Here is a 16,449-nt window from a genome sequence, read left to right as displayed (position 1 = left end):
TATATTCCATTATCCAGGCTCACGTGTGCATTACTGGAGCTGCAGTGGTGCCATGTGTCAGCCGGACACTGCCCGCTGCCACCAAGGCAGTGGTGTTCTGTATGTGTACATGCGTACGTGAGGCTTATGAAGGACTGTGGAGCTGGCATCAAAGTGTAAAGCAAGAATAGCGCAAGCAGAAATAATGCATGACCCTGAACCACGCCAGATATGAACACTAATAGGAGTTGTCTGGATAGAGAATGACAACTCTTTGAATCTGAGCACTAAATAAAGACATGCATTTGTGGTGCTCCTAGAAGGACTCTGGTTCCAGAAATCAATGCAAAGATTTGTTCAGCTCAATACGTGGCATTTTTCTCCCCTTCTCAGACAGACTAATTTTACCTAGAAACTCGCTGTCTACATTACATCTCCTCTTCTTTTTCCTGCAGATGATAAGGCATTGTCCAAAACTGACTTAATAGCAGCAGTAAGAGATGGATTGTCACTTTAGGTTACGCAGAGAGTGGTTAAAGTTAATACAGGTTCAGGCTGCTTCTTTGTGCTGCAAATGCTGTGTGACAGACCAGCCTGCTGAGGAGCCCAGTTGGAGGTGCTGGGCCCCAGGTCACTCCTTGGACACCAGGATGGTGGCTGCAGCATTCATTTTCTCATGAAGACATCTGACATTTGCTTCTCTCCATACTTCTCTATCCCTGCTGGAAAGCTGAAAGTGTAACCTCAGCAATGTTCTCCTCTCACACACCAGGACAAGAAATACCATTAGCATGTGAATGATGTATGAGGTGAATAGTTCCTGTACCCCCCCTTTCTGTTCAGGGGTTGACCGCGAACTGTTTCCTCTCTCTTCCCTCCCACAGTCCATCATGGATCCAAAGCTTTGACCCTCACTCTCTGCAATGCACTTCTCCTATGCGCAACTGCTTCCCAACAGGGGCTGCAGAATTAGGCATGAGGCAGCAGCATATGACAAATGATGCTCTTTTTGTAGACTATGCAGAGCTGGAGGTCAAACATACTATTAATAACTCTCTGACTTTTTAAAAGCTGTATTTCCTCCATTTGTTGGCAACATGATTTGAAAGGTCTGTACAAGCCACTTAAACCAGCAGCTGAACAGAGGCATTACAGCACTGTCCAATATTGATTTTTGCTTCTAACTTGCCTTTTTGCTAAGACTGGTTTCAATATCCTGTGAAGTTTAAGTGAAGATACTTCCCATCTCAGTAGTCATGCATTGTCATTTGATACCATAGATAAGACAGTAGTATTTTCCTTAGTAACGTGGTTTGGCTCAAACAGCAAGAATGCTACAAAATCTCCATCCTGGATCATTGGTGCCTGCATTGAAGAAAGGCTGAGTGAGGTACGAATGGGGGTGGGCTGGAGCGGGGAACCCAGTCACCAGGCTGCTCACCTGTACCAAAAAAAAATGAACAGAGTATAGAGCTGCCTCCAGACAAGAGGCCCCAAGGAACAAGAAACTTCAGTAAATTCAAAGCACTAGTTGGTGCGCTCCCATGAAACAAAAGTTTAAAGGAAAAAGCCATTCAGGAAATTTAGCAAATCTTTAACTAAAATTAAGGAAACAAGATAAGCATATGTGAAATGTGAAAATGTGAAAGAAAAACAAGCATTGCAAACATTGGTTTGGCTAATCATGAGAGTGACCTAAAATTTAAGAAATTTTCCCACTGGGGAAATTAGGACATATAATTAATAATTAATATTTTTTTTGTGGGAACACCAGGCAAGGAAAGCAAGTGATATCCTGCTAGAAGAGAAAAAAGGTCATGAGGAAGTACTCTATATTTATAGTAGGAAGAAAAAAGACAAAGAAAGAACAGGTTTTCTGCTTTGTGGGGAGGGAGAGAGGAACACAATTGAAAATGACGCTGAGAAGACTGAAGTGCTTCAGCCTATTATTTTTTCTTTACCTCATTAAAAAAAAAATCTAAAACAATTCAGACCATCCATAGACTTTAGAACTTATTAAGAACTTAGGCTGACAGAGAGCAGAAAAAGAGGCTACATAGATACGTTATATATCTTTAAATCATGTAAGTCTTATAAAATTCACCCCAGAGTGCTCAGGGAATTGAGTAAAGCAGTTTCACAGCCACGAACAATTATCTTTGAGGACTGATGGAGGGTGAATGAAGTTCCAGAAGACTGGAAAATGACCTCTCAAGAGCTCTTCCAGCCATGGTTACCATTTCTGTAAGAAGGGGAAAAACAAAGGTACGACTGTGACTTATTGATCTGTAGTTCCTTTTCAGGAAGCCACAGTGGCAAAGCAGCTACTTGGTATTCTCACTATAGGCAAAGCACAAAGTTTTGAGAACACAGGGTCAGGCTGGATCAAATCAAAGGTCCATCTATCACAAAATTGTCTCAGATAGTAGCCTGCAGAAGATATTGCTGTATCTAAAACAAAGTGTAGGGCAGCATGCACCAGCATACTATCTCAGCTCTTAGCAGTCAAAAGCTTAGGGATTTACAGAGCTAGAGACTTTGTATCTTTTTGTTAATAGCCCTCCGTGACCCTTAATAGCCCTTAACAATTACTAATCAAGAGATCTTGAAAGTGCTGTCTTTATTACATGAAATCAGAAAATAATACATAGAAACTGAAAAGAGTCATGTACTTTCCACTACTTTGCCTTTCAATTAATACATTTTTGTTCCCAGCTTGGATATATTGTTATCAAGTATACATTCATTTCATGAACAGCTAATCCTCGAGAAAAGCAATACCAAAATACCAGGATAGCTACTTGATATTTTTTACATTCAAGCGCAGTTACTCTGGCTAGTTTGTCAGAAGCTGCTTCATGTTAAGAGTTGAACCAAATTTATTTTAAACTATAAAGAGACAAAAGACAATCTCCTGTAGATGGATACCCTGCAGTTGGAGAACAGTGATTAAAGGACTTTATTTACATTTCTAGCTGATCAACATCTTTTAGATACTTCTAATGGGAAGAATTGATTTTTTTCCTCTACAAAAGGGACTTAAATCAATTTTGCTTCTGGAAATGTTTTATTCAACAACAGCTAAATTTCCCTGTGTACACATCTGTCAAAGCAGAGACTATTATTGGAAAAGAGAAGCCTTTTGTGCTGATATAAAGATATGTGTTTTATTATTTCAACAGAAGCCTATTGACTTTTGGAAACCTTAAATAAAAACCCTTACTATAATACAAATGCCTTAAACGGGCAAAACCTTCCTCAAATTCCTGCAAATATTAGCAAGTTTGGGTTGACTTTGCTAGGATTTTTTAAAATTATTTTGTACTTGAAATTAAACTTCAGTGGCATTCTTCAGGAAAAAAAAAAAATATATATTTGCCACCTCATTTGGATTAATTTATTCTAGGGGTTCTGTAATAACTAAGCTTTTTCAGCAGTGCTGGACTGTGACTTCAGAGGCCTTGGTTTCTGTCCTCAGCACTCCAACTGCCTCTCTGGGGAAAGGAGGTGACTCACTTGATCTGTAAAATGGGGGCACTCTCTACGGAGCTTTGATATCTATGTGCAGGAGACTTTTTGAAAACATTACGTGTCATGCTGCATGGTATCTCACTTCTCAATGCAGACAGAAGTACTTTTAGTGCTGATCTGCAGGTTATATACTGGGTGCAGGTGAATAAAAAACACATGTGTTAGATAGAATGCAATGCCTTTATTCACAACAGCACAGCCAAACGCCTGTGAGGTGCAACTCAGTTAATGATAATATCTCAGTATTTTTACCATACATAAAGGTACACAAATCTGCACATAAATGAGCAGAAAACTCTTTACAAGTCTTTAGTAAAGCAAGTTTGCAGAAGTATTTTAACTGTGGATTTGTATTGAAAATCTAATAAAAACATGCATTATTTGGCCAAGTTTCTACAGTGGGCATCACATTTCTATTTACATAAACAAATATTAAGCAGGCTCATTTCAAAGAAGAGGTTCTTGTCTTGTTGGTTTTATGCAAATTTATAACAGGCACAATTTAAACTGATAAGAAAATCAGAGAAGTCTCACCTCCCTGCAGTCTACACGACTCTTGACCTTGCCAGGACTTAAAAATATGGGGGAAAAAAGTCCCTGTGAATAAAGTACATGATGATGAATCCTTCAAAATTTAAAAAGATAAGATTAAGAAGAATCCTGTAAAAAAAAGTAACAATGAATTTAGTGTTTGCTTTTAGTTAGAAAGCCTCCCAGATCTTTAAGCTGATGGATTGTGATATCTATAAATACACCTACTCTCTTAACCTCTTACTGTCAGTTGTACGCCACAGGCTACATCTGCCACCAGTGCAATGTTACTGCACCAATTTGGCCACCTCAGGGACACATTTATTACTGTTATGAAGGTAACAGCCTGAAACCTGAATTGCGAATATGGGGCCCTGTTGTACCCGGTCCTGTGGAAACAGGTATATGACAGCAGACAGCCCCTGCTCCAGCCTGGATCCACACTCATGGCAGCACTCCCACCCACACTTTGATTCACACGACAGAGGTAGGAAAGGGGCTGATCCTTCGTATCACATTTGGGAGGGAGCAGAGGTTGTCAAATGTGGTTAAGGTGCTTAACTGACATGCACTGGGCATCGGAGAGAAACAAAAAACGCAAGGCAGGAGCAAACTGTGGCTGCCTGGAGGACCTGCTCAGCTGCTGGTGCCTGTCCCTGATGGCCCCGCGCCAGCACCGTCCCATCACTGCCCCACCCTGGCACAGCCATGGCATGCTGGTGTCACTTCTGTAAGGGGAGGTAAAGCTGCCACCAAGGCGGCCATGCCCAGCCCACAGCCCTCCGGGAGCTCTGCTCGTGCCTCTCCCTGCACCACCTGCTGCCACTAGCCCTTTCTGGGGACCCTGCGTCCACCCGTTGTCACCTTGGCCGGCGCTGGACCCAGCACCAGCTGTTGTCCTGCCCTGGCCACAGCCAAGCCAGGCCAGGGTGAGGACATGGTACTGAAGTGATGATGCAAGTGGTTATGGTGGACAGGGGCTCCTCAGCTGCTGCAGCACCTCCCCAGCTGCCTGCTCATGCAGACCCGTCTGGTCCCACTCACCTTCTTTTCTCTTTATTTTTTTGGTTACACAGAGATAGGTGGGACATTGGTGCAACGGAGTTTTAAAGTCTGCATCGTCTGGCACTTTCTGACTGGGAAGGACCATCTGGCAGGGACACGGTCACTGGGTGAGCTCGGGACAAACCTGGTGCACCAGCACAGCCGTATCTGGTGCTGCCTCTCACCAGGCAGCCCTGCCGCCCGCGTGGGCCCTGCCTTGGCTCCCGGCGGCTGAGGACGAGGGGCTGCGCCCGCGGCATGGTGGGGAAGAGCCAACCACTGCAACCGGCAGTTCAGCGAGAGCAAAGAGGATCATAATGACAGCATTCGGCTTTACAGACTTTTATTTTTCAATCTGTACAGAACACTGTTGCTATTATAATAAGGCATCAAATGCACTATTGAAAAGCTCACGATGGACTGTGACGCTTTGCCCCGTTGTGGGTCAAAAAGGAGTTTTACAAGATTAAACTGCTTGCTTTCCCAGTCAGTAAACTTTATATTCATTACAGACATAATTTTAAAAGAATTACAAAGATTAAAAAACTGTAAACATATGAAAAACAGCAACAACCCAGCATAGCTTCCTAGGAGAGAGTCTCAGACACTTCTGCTGCGGGGCCAGCTCGGGCTGGCAGTGAGAAGGCAAGGCGGGCTGTGCCTGGGAGCCACGCTGGGCACCCGCCGCCCCAGCGCGGCTGGGACCATGTGGCAACAGGCCTCCTTTTTGGTGAGAGTCCCCAGCAGGTGCCAGGCAGTTCCCAAATGGCCAGTCTCAGCCACAAACATCTAACCGAGAAAAACAAACGGAGAAAACCGGTCACCAGGGAGCTGTTTGAAGAGCGGGGAGCCAGCCGCAGGCTGTCGGTGCCTCACCGCGGGACAGGGGAGCGCAGGTGCCTTCGGCCCAGCTGCAGGCCTCTGGGTCCCCTCCGGCAGGAAGGCAGAGGCCAGGGCAGGGCCCGGCCTGCGGACATGTCATGAGGTAGAAAATGGGAAAGTGTCACGTTTCGCTGTTAGGGTCGGTCAGAAACAAACTGACTGACGGCACAAATCCCGATATGTTTCCAGGGTACTCCAGGGGGCACCTAAAACCCACCTGGTATGCCCCAAAAGTTAAATCCCCAAAGAAGAAAGCTCCCCAATGATCCATGCAACAACTTTAACCCAGGCGACAAAAAAAACCCCAACAATTTTTCTCACACTTGTACCCTTAAAGCATTTAAATTCTGAGCAGGGGAAATCAAATTGCGGGGGTGCACGAGAGGGCAATTAATTTCCCTTGATCTCAGCCTTTGGTACTGCCTCATGTAAGCTGAACTATGCAAAGGCTTGTCCACCGGGCTAATACATTCATTTTCCAACATCAGCCAGCAGACAGCAAGCATTTTGGTCTCTGTCGCACCACACAGCACGAGAACCTGAGAGGCCAGAGGTTTTATATCACATTACCAACCCACACAGTCCTGTAATTTGTAAAGGTATCTGGTTGGGTGATCAGACAAATGTCCTGAGATTTTTTATCTGCTAAACTCCTGCACTCTGAAGGCCTTCCTTTGCCTCTTTCGTAGTGTACACTAACACCAAAACAAAGAAACTGTGTCTTGTTACTTAAATTTTCTTACTCCTCACACTTTTGCAGTGTATTTCTAGATTATTAGGTTGACTTATGTTTCCTCAAAATGCTCAGGGAAAATTTGAGGGTTCATCTGAGTATTACAGGCTCATGATCTGTGACGGGCATTTTACAGTGTCAGAAAACTTCTCACATGATAATAACATACTGACAGTCAGGGGAGTGTTCCCTTTTCTAGTACTAATAATCAGCATTAAGGCATGCCATGGTTCCTACAAGAAACCTGTGATCCTTACAGCTTTAGATGTCATCTTTCTGCAATAATGAAATGTACTCCAATTTTGTGCATATGTATCATTAAAAAACAAAAATAATGGCTCTCAAAACCACCAGCCTCAGTTTTAGAGTTTCTGTCACACAGGTGAGTACAGCAATTTACGTTAGGGGCCCAAGCTGGTGAAAGGGTTTTCATCCCCTGTTGACATTTGTCTCCTGCCCCACACCATCTTGCTGCGCCTGGCCCAGCACCGTTTGCCCTCTTGCTTGGCATGGCTTTCCCTGCACTTCTGGAGGCCACAGCCAGCCTCTTCCCATCCTCAGGGCAGGACAGGAGGCAGCACTGTCCCCACCACCCCACCTCAAGCTGTGTGTCAGGCCCTGCAGGCAGTATCCATGTACTCACCAGCAGGCAAAGGACAGCTAAGGAACCTTCCTCCTCCGTGTCCTGCTTCTCAGGCTATTTCCTTCCTTACTCTCACTGATCACAACAGGCTGAAGGCTTCTCCTTACATCTGGAAGCTATTCCATTTATCTACCTTAGAAATTCAATCCTGAGTCCCTGATGACACATCCAGAAGGATGTAAGCTCTCCAAAGATGACTGTGGAGATGCTGGCCACTGTTGAGTTCCTGCCTGCGAACATGCTCCGTACCATGACATAAACTGGCAAAATCATCTACCGGGCAGCAGCACCGCCTAATAAGGCTGCTCATTTAATTACCAAATAACACTGAACTAAATTGGCAGTTAGAGCAGATAACATCTGAAGCAGCATCTCTTTTGCAGGGCCAGCGTTAAAGCCTGGGTACCACATCACGCTATTTACAGTGACCAAAGGCATGAACCTGGAGCAGTGCAGCTCCTCGGGCCTTCAGTCAAAGGCACCCGTGCCAGCACCCATGGCTGGCAAGCAGGAGGGATTGAACTAGGTGAGTGCCAGCCTCAGGTGCTGCACATGTCTCCTGACACGAACAGCCAGAGAAGAGGGAATGAGGAACCAAGTGGCAAAACAGCCATTGTCTCTCCACGTGAGGACCCCACGTTTCCACCTGCCACTTGTTATTCTGAACCTTCTGCTGCCACATACTCCTGGATAAAGGGAGCATAAAGGAGATCTCCTCCCCCCTTCCCAAGAGAACTCTTCTGGGTATGTCACAGTGGGGGAAAAAAAAAAAAGTATCCTTTCAAAAATATTTGATATTCCTGATATTTGAGACTTAAGTCATGACTGACAAGGCTGTGACAGTGAATCACATGTTTCTACTAAGACTCAGCAGTCAGGGACTGTACAGAGCTCTTCACTCATGTTTGGCTTTGGAGGGGACATGCACATATATATAATAACATAAATATATTTTAACAGGACATATATATAGTAACCACTGTTCAGTGACAGCAGTGCATACAACAATCTCTATCGGTTTTCTCAGCACTGCAAGAACACAACTTTAATGTTCCACAGAAACTGGCTGATAATAAATAGCATCAGTGGTTTTGGCTACTGTGCCACAGAACTGTGACTAGTAACAACATGTACCCTTGATCATCCCGTATGTTGAGTCCCATGTGAGCCAGTAAACTGCCTGATACTTAACCTTTGTATTTCCTGACAATTTATTTTTTACAAATAAAGTGGATTTTATTGAACAAACCTTAGAAAGTTCCTTCCTGACCCTTTCTTGCTGGCTATGAGAAGGCTGACAGCCTAGTGACATAAAACTGAAGTTTCAAAAGGACTAGTAAGATGCAGAGAGCCCCAGTAAGCCCTGCAGCTGAGCTTGAATTTCTTCTGGCATTCTGTACTGAAGGAGAAGAGTTCTGTCTCAGCACCCTCATGCTTTTCCACTCTTTGGGTCTTTTGAGACTCTAAACAAGAGGTCAGTTAATTCAAGTTATGGCAGTTTTCATACAAAGACATCTGTCCACCAGGAACTAAACTTCTTTTATATGGGTCACTATAGCTATCAGAAGTTAATGACTACCAATCTTTGCTAATCTGAACTGAAATGGAGCCAATGACCTCAAGCTGAAAGAGCCTTTTGTCTCCTGCCACTGCCATGAGCCATATGGTTCCCTGCCCTTTGCCTCTTATTTTATATTTTAAATAATCATCACTAATTGTACAATTGTTTGAAAACATGGGAGGTTTGTGGCAAGTCATGACCAAGTGGTTTTCTTTTTTCCCTTAGCTCTCACTCGATAGAAGAGATAAAATAAAAGGATAAAAATGCATCTCTCTTGATTAAATATTAGCCCTGCTATTTGATTATTGGTCCTGCTTCTTAACAGTCTACCAAGTAGACTGTTAATAATCCTGCAGGCTGCAATAATTAACAGCTTCCAAAGTGTCAAGGTCGTTCCTGTTCTATGTGGGAATAATAAGAAAATTATATAGGCAAGACACCAATGGAATGTTTTATATTAGGATAAACAAGTATCCGAGGAACCTACTTATCACAAATCTCTTTTTATTCAGTGGTTTTCATTATTTTATATCAGTTGCATTTTCTCTGGCACGTTTTCCCTTTACAACAAGTGCTCATATACTGCAAACATTTGATTATAGAGCTTAAGAAAAAACCATTCTTGTCAGACAAATAAACTGCATCACCAGCTATCTTTAGCTGCATCTGTTTTCTTTAATGAAACATATTTTCCTGTGAAATGCTGCCTTAAAAATCATGACCACGCTAATTATCTATGGCAAGCACATCTTCCTCAACTAACGACAGCTCGAGCATATTATCGTTTGCACCAGACTTCATTCTGAAATTGAAAGACCCATAGAGCTTCGCAGACTCCTTGGAGGATGCAAACCTGCTCCTCCGGTACAGCTCCCCTTTCCACATGGACATCATCAGCAGGCTGGAGAGCACCACTCCCCCCAGGGTTAAGAGACACAGCCCGGCAATAACACAGCGGTCCAAGTGAGCCCCGATCCTTGCGCTCTCGTTCTCCAGCCTCTCCATCTCCCGGGCAGCCACAGTGTTGGGATCCACAGTCACGTCTCTGGGTACCACGTAGGAAATGATCACCAGTAAAATGCCACTAACCAGGAACAAAATGGCACTAATGAACCCGTAGTCCACGGATTTCCCGGCCGCAGCCTCTGAGGCAGCATCGTCCTCCTCGGAGGCCAGGGAAGGAGAATCGTGCACCCACTCGGGCGGCAGCTCCCTGCAGGAACGCTGCTGCAGAGGAGCATCCTGGCAGCGGCTGCCTGTAGGACTGGGAGGGCTTCTTGCATGCTCCAGGTTTACATTTTCATCCACGTAGGTGAACGATGTCTCGAGTTCCTGGGCACAGCAGCAGGCTTTCTTCTTCCCTCCATCCTCTTCCCCGGGCAAGCGCTCGGGCAGGTGGCAGGGCTGGGACGTGCCGGGGGGTGCAGGGTGCTCCTGGGGTGAGGTGCCCGGGGGTGAGCGCTGGGGTGCCACGGGGGGCTCAGCCACAGGGCCCCTCTGCAAGGGCTTGCAATGCCTTTCGCAGCGCAGGGCTGCCACGGCAGCAGTGGCTCTGGGGTCCACCTCACCCCCCTCACGCTGCTGCTGCTCACAGGGAGGGGAGGGCACGCTCCAGCCGGTAGCGGTGCCCAGGGACGCCTGCCTGCTCTCCTCGGCCAGGTAGAGAAGCTCCATGCAAGCCATCGACCTCGTCCCAGCCAGCCCCGGCTCCTGGGCTACCGCATCCTTCAGCGAACGCTGCCCCTGACCCGCTGAAGCGGCTTCACAGCACCGGAGCTGCTGTATCCCAGAAATCTTCTACTCTTTCACCACCGTTTTGTTAGGGACATGGCTTGTGTCAGCTGTTAAATGATTAAACAAATCCTCTCTGACATTCATTTCTTTTCGGTCTGCAAATGAAATAGTAGAGGGGAAAAAATGCAACAACAACAAAAACAAACCCGACAACCTCATGATGATGCATTAATACACCAAAGGGAAGATAACGCAAATGTGATACATCAGTCTTCCTCTCAACTGTTCGAGGGGAGACAACAAACACAATTGTTTTAACCACACATTTAAAACTGCAGTCCTCTTGCAGATGCAAAATCTATTAGGGACTCTAACCAACCTTTGACATCAATATCCAGTTAAGGCAGTAAGTCATCTACAGAGCACAGGATAACCAGAATAACTGTGTAAAATGTCAGAGAAGAGAGATGTCTGCTCTTTTAGCAGCAAGTAACTCCCCCACCCCCTTCCAAATAAAGAATTTTAAACTCAGATTCACAGACTAATTAGAGAGAAACACACAAATCCCATGTAGCTCGATAATCCTGGATCTGTATTCTCTGGTGGAAATCTGATAATCCTATGGGAAAAGCAGTGCTTTCCTACAGCAGAGCTCCTGTTCGATTAAGAGCTTTCAGAATGAAATTACGCCTCAAAGATGCATGACTGAAAGACGGATATTACTTCTCATCTGCAATTAATTCTTTATTGCCCCCTTCTTCTGCGCCCCATCCCCCCTCGAGGCCGAATGCCTGGTGTCATTAGAAGCCTGCAGCCCGATAAATGTGTTGCATGCGTAGAAAACACATGTGCGCCTATAGCATATACGTGATCGATAACAGACGTGGCTCACTCACGCTCTTCTCGGGACCTCAGCGGGAACCGGCCACGCTAGGAAACGCGATCCCGGCCGGCGCGGGGAGTAGCCGGATCCACACGCAACTGTGTGACCCGAGTGATCCCGAGGTTACAGGCGCGCAGACACGCACAGGCACACACGCACACGCCGGCTGGCAGGAGCACGCCGCCGCCGCCGCCTCCTCCCCCCGCGGGGCTCTCCCCTGCCCGGCCCGGCGCCGCGCTGCCCGCCCGCACACCTACCTCCCTCCCGCCGCCGCGCCCCGCGCCCGCGCTGCGGCCAGCGCCCCGGGGCGCGCCGAGCCCAGCCCAGCCCAGCCCGGCCGAGCCGAGCCGAGCCGAGCCGAGCTGAGCCGCGCCGAGCCGCGCCGAGCCGAGCCGAGCCCAGCCGAGCCGAGCCCAGCCGAGCCCAGCCGAGCCGGGCAGTGCCGAGGCGAGGCAAGCGGGCGGGCTGTGCCGGCGGGCGGGCGGTTGCTGCGGCACGCTGGGAGTTGTAGTCCGCGGGCGGCCGCGCCGCTGCGGCAGCGCCAGGAGCCGCGCCTGCCCGCGCCTGCCCGCCCCTGCCCGCCCCTGCCCGCACCTGCCCGCGCCGCCGCCGGCGCCTCCAGGCGAGGGGCCGGGGGGACCCGGCCGCTGCCCCCCGGCTCTCGCCGGCAACGTTCACCGTTTAGCAGTCAGTGCCCGGCGAGCCCCAGAGTCCTGACCGGGGTTTGGAGCGGAGCTTCGATGAAGCGAGCCTTGTGAGGTTGCTCTGGTGCGTCTGCCTAGCGCGATCATCCCCCTGGCTTCTTTTCCATAATCACGGGAGCTCACGACTTACTCCGTGAAAAGATAAAATCCGATTCTCAAATGATCGCAGCACTCCCAGAGCTGAGACTTCAAGAAACGTATGCACTGCCGCAAGATTTACGGGAAAATCTCGGGAGCTCACTCCACGTTGGCAGGCTCTCCACACACTTTCTCCCTCAAGCATAAATGACTGTTAAAAAATAGGCTGTTGCCAAAAATACATAATAAAATGAATGACCAGTTGGTACGAACCTTCACTGACTTTTCTTGCCAATGCTTTCTCTGAAGAGATAAACTATGATATGAAAATAAATTGTAGAGGAGGAGGAACTGAAGATTTGTCATAGATGGATACTGTGCTGTTGGGGAGAGACCAGGCTCTGGGGAGGCAAAGAGCATGGAGGGAGGGATGTTTGGTGTGGAGCCGAAATGAGGATGCCCATGGGAAGTAGAAGTGTGCAGCACCTGCCTGCATGGCTACCGGGCAGGAAAGCAGGGGCACAAGAGGGAAAGCGAGCTGAGAAGGAACCAAACGAGGCAGAATAGAGAAGGACAGATTGTCTGAAGGAGTTGTCCTGACAGCAGAGGACAAGACGATTCCGTGTAAGGACTCTTTGCCATTTCTGAACCTGGCAAATGAGTCAAACATTAGGCAAACAAGTCAAAGTTTTGAAGACAAATCCTGCTGAGACCCAGAAGACCCAGCACAGAAGATTCAAATCTTTTTGGCAATAACTCCCATGCATGCCAAAATTACTTGCCAGGACACGGCAATACCAGGGGACTCCCCGTGCCCTTTTCACAGATTGCTCAGTGCTGTGGGCTGGTTTGGACCACTGTTTCAAAGCAGCTCCAGGCAGTGTTTCCATTAGCAGAGTGCAGTTTCAATGCACTGAATAGTGTATTATTCACTCTTGGAAGAAAAATTGTAAGGAGAAAATTATGGAGTGGGGGAAACAGCACAGAGTGTCCTTGGAGCTTTTTGTAAGAATGCCCTCTTTGAAATAAATATAAAGGAGCAAATAAAACCTAATCAAAGAAACAAAAAAAAGCCTATCTGTAAAGTGTTCAAATACTTTAAAGCAAAAGCAAAGACAGAAACAAACTCTCTTTTAGGCTGTTGCACATTTCCATTTGGTGAGCAGCAGGATAGGAGCATAAGATATTGGCCGCTGGCACTGCAAGCTGCACCTGCCACATCTGATAGACAAGTCTTAATTAAGTGACTGACAGGACAAAATGTGGTGCCCAGCCCCAGCAATGCAGCCTAAAAGAAAGCAAGCACCTCTCCTGGGCTGCCGCAGCACAATCTGCCAAGGCCTTGGGTGGGCAGTTTCTTTCCAATAGCTGATACAAAGGCGCGAAATTGTTGTCAGTGCACAACAAATGGCCATGTCATTGACCTTTCAAAACCCAGGAGCTACAGCATGTATTCTTGAGTGCTTACTAGAACGTTAGTTACTTGTTATTTAACCATGCAGAAACATCTTTGCTGCTCTGCCACCCACTCTCCTCCCCATTGTGTGCCAGCTTGTGTTGGGCAAGTATATTCATTTGTTGCTCATAATTACAATCCCACAAAGTAAGGACCAAGCAGAGGGAACTACGATGCTGTCATTTCAAGTCTTGTCTATTCTTACATGTCTTCCCAGGTGATGCTGTCCCTCCTTCGCCTCCTACAGTGCACAGACTTCTATAGTGAAGTCATTGTCTAGTCACAATCATAATACTGATGTTCCTTTTTCTTACTTTGGATGCAAAGAGTTAACAGCATTTTTGTTTAAAGAATGTAAGTGATTGTTGCCAGTGCTCTGAGGTGTGGAGGTGGTGAAATGAATGCATAGCAACACATACTCTGCAAACACAAATACAGCTGGTGAAAAGATTAATCAAGCAAGGGCAGGAAGTAAGAACATTTGTCACGGAAAAAAATGGCTACATAGAGCTAAAAAACAGAGTGATGGACAGACAATGGGACAGGAATAAAAGACTGGAGTAGACTGTCAGGGTTGATGAGCCTTGTTCTTTCTGCTGCAGCCTACCATATCATACAGTCCTTTCAGAGACTGAGCAGGGCTGTGGTAGCAACACAGTGATAATATGGGATGTGACAGTAGACTGATAAAGGTGTCTCAGTTGTGATATACGGGATTAAATTTAAACCATGCTCTAGACCTTCTTGGAAACTCTCTTCCAGTTAGCCCAACAATAAATGAGTATTTGAACAGAGGATGTGTATAGCTTTTCTGTTCACAGTAAGCTATGCTCACTGTAAGACTGGAAGGAGGCTTGTGAGGATCTAAAAGTGGTCTCACCCCATCTAACTATGCAGGTATTTGTAGGCTTGCTGAGGGCCTGACCAGCCCTGAAGCCATCAGAGAAATCAGGCAAAACTGGAATGAGTTTTCTGAATGGTGCATCCCATCATGGGCTGATGAAGGATGGATTTAGAAATATTCTGCTTGCTCTTACCAGTCCAGGAAATTTTCCAGTGCTGGATGGGATCCTCAATGCTTTATTCCCCCAGGCATTTTTATTCTTTTTATTCCTTTCAGCTTAATAACATACACAGAGCCCTTCAGTGATCTTGTGTTCATAGTGTCTTCAACTCCTTGCCCTGCACGGTCACAGGACCTTGGGTTTCCAGTGGTCCCTGGACAAGTGTTGCAAGACTGCATAGCTTCTAAGATAAAGGTGCAGTATGGTCAGTGTGGCTCAGAGCGTAATATATTCAGAGAAGTCTAGGGACACTGTTGCATAAACTTCCCATTTCCACTCAAATAGATCATATTGCTGAGTAAAGTAAATTGGCTAGAATGCCAATAAAAAGAAGCTGCAGAAAAATTTAAAACCTATTAAAAAATATATGGACCTGTGTACAGCTCTGTGAAAAGTAACAAAACCAATAGAAGTGAATGAAGAGGCAAAGCTAAGCTTTTATATAAAGCGCAAAAGAAAAAAGTGATAAAATGTTTTTGCTTGGAGAATACAAGTATTCTGAGGATAACAAGCAAATATTTGGACAACTCACTGTGAAAAGAAGTATCTAGCATTTCTGTATGTTTAAAGCACATTACTGTCACAGATCTATTGATTTACAAAGCAAAAGTAGATAGGGAAGCAATTTAATACTACTTTGGTTGCTTCACAAATGCACATCCATTGTGTATTGATAAAAGACACAATAAGTAAATAAATTTACAGAGGGATGAAGAAACCATAGATGTGTGATATGATGTACCAGAATTGTCAAGTAGAGATTAAATCCTTGCTAAAGCCTTCTGCTTCCCATGTCTGAGTATATGAAATCATGGTTTGGATAACTAGAGCTCGTCACTCCTTGGTCTTAAAGCAAAGGGTCACCTGGAGGAGGAAGGGTGGAAGAGTGAGGTGTTGACCACTTGAAAACCATGGTTGTTATAGCCCAGTTTTTTGGGTCAGCTTGTTTGGACATTTTTAGCTGTGTGCAAAGAGACTCTGCAAGTAGGAGAAATGCAATTTAGAAGGGTAAATCAATTACTTATGGGCTAATAGACATGAAGGGCAGGTAAGATTAACAAGCTGTCAGGCTGAGGTTCTGCTCCCTGTAGAGCCTTTGCTGGCTTCAGGGGCACTGGGAGGAGAAAGGCCAGGTCTGGGTGTCCCAGAGCTGCTGTCTTTCACCCGCTCTGCCCGCCAGTGGCTTGAGCTGGTGACCAGCCTCCCTGCTTTCCTGCTTCAGGAGCTCATACTTGACCATTTTCCCTCCTGAATCCTTGAGCAACTGACCACCCCCATCTCAACATCCCTACCCTTGACTGTACCTTTATTTTTCTAGCGTCCCACTGACTTCCTCACAGCTTTTTCTCAGAAGTCTGGGCTCAGGTTGCACAGTGGGACATAACTGAGCTGGCCCTGCTGTGTCTGAAGTAGGCAGTCTGCCTAGTGCCAGGCACCTGGACACCACTGTAAGTGCCTCAGCTGTTCACACTGGGGTGGTGGAGATGCCTCCTGCCTCCCTGCATGCCTCCATAAGCTGATCACTGAGTTGTGCCGTGTGCTGTGAAGGAGCCTTGATAGACTCCAAACAGCTCCTCCCTGCTGTGGGCCTGGGGTCGCCACATGTCCCCACAGGCATCTGCCCCT

The 16,449-nt window shown here is 46.5% G+C and overlaps 1 protein-coding gene across 2 annotated transcripts; it reads right to left on the bottom strand.

Annotated features, from left to right (window-relative positions):
- Positions 1-5,414: 5,414 nt before the first annotated feature.
- TMEM74 (transmembrane protein 74) lies at positions 5,415-12,212 on the bottom strand. Of its 2 annotated transcripts, none has more exons than XM_074846732.1 (2): positions 9,758-10,884; positions 5,415-6,052 (listed from the first exon to the last, which is right to left on the bottom strand). In XM_074846732.1, exons 1-2 carry the CDS (start codon positions 10,585-10,587, stop codon positions 5,875-5,877), a joined length of 1,008 nt encoding a protein of 335 aa, XP_074702833.1. In that variant the 5' UTR covers positions 10,588-10,884; the 3' UTR covers positions 5,415-5,874. The 2 variants fall into 2 exon arrangements, with proteins under 2 accessions (XP_074702833.1, XP_074702844.1); XM_074846743.1 differs by lacking the exon at positions 5,415-6,052 and adding an exon at positions 12,116-12,212 and having other exon boundaries at positions 9,392-10,793.
- Between the last annotated feature and the right edge of the window lie 4,237 nt (positions 12,213-16,449).

Source organism: Strix aluco, chromosome 1, assembly GCF_031877795.1.
Source record: "Strix aluco isolate bStrAlu1 chromosome 1, bStrAlu1.hap1, whole genome shotgun sequence".
In the NCBI taxonomy this organism is placed as follows: Eukaryota; Metazoa; Chordata; class Aves; order Strigiformes; family Strigidae; genus Strix; species Strix aluco.
This window is presented reverse-complemented; position numbering and strand designations above follow the sequence as displayed.

Coding starts and splice junctions, on each gene's coding strand:
- TMEM74 (XM_074846732.1), bottom strand. CDS start 10,587: ATGGCTTGCATGGAGCTTCTCTACCTGGCCGAGGAGAGCAGGCAGGCG. Junction 6,053..9,757: donor GAGCTGTACCGGAGGAGCAG/GTTTGCATCCTC, acceptor ACATGTCCGCAG/GCCGGGCCCTGCCCTGGCCT.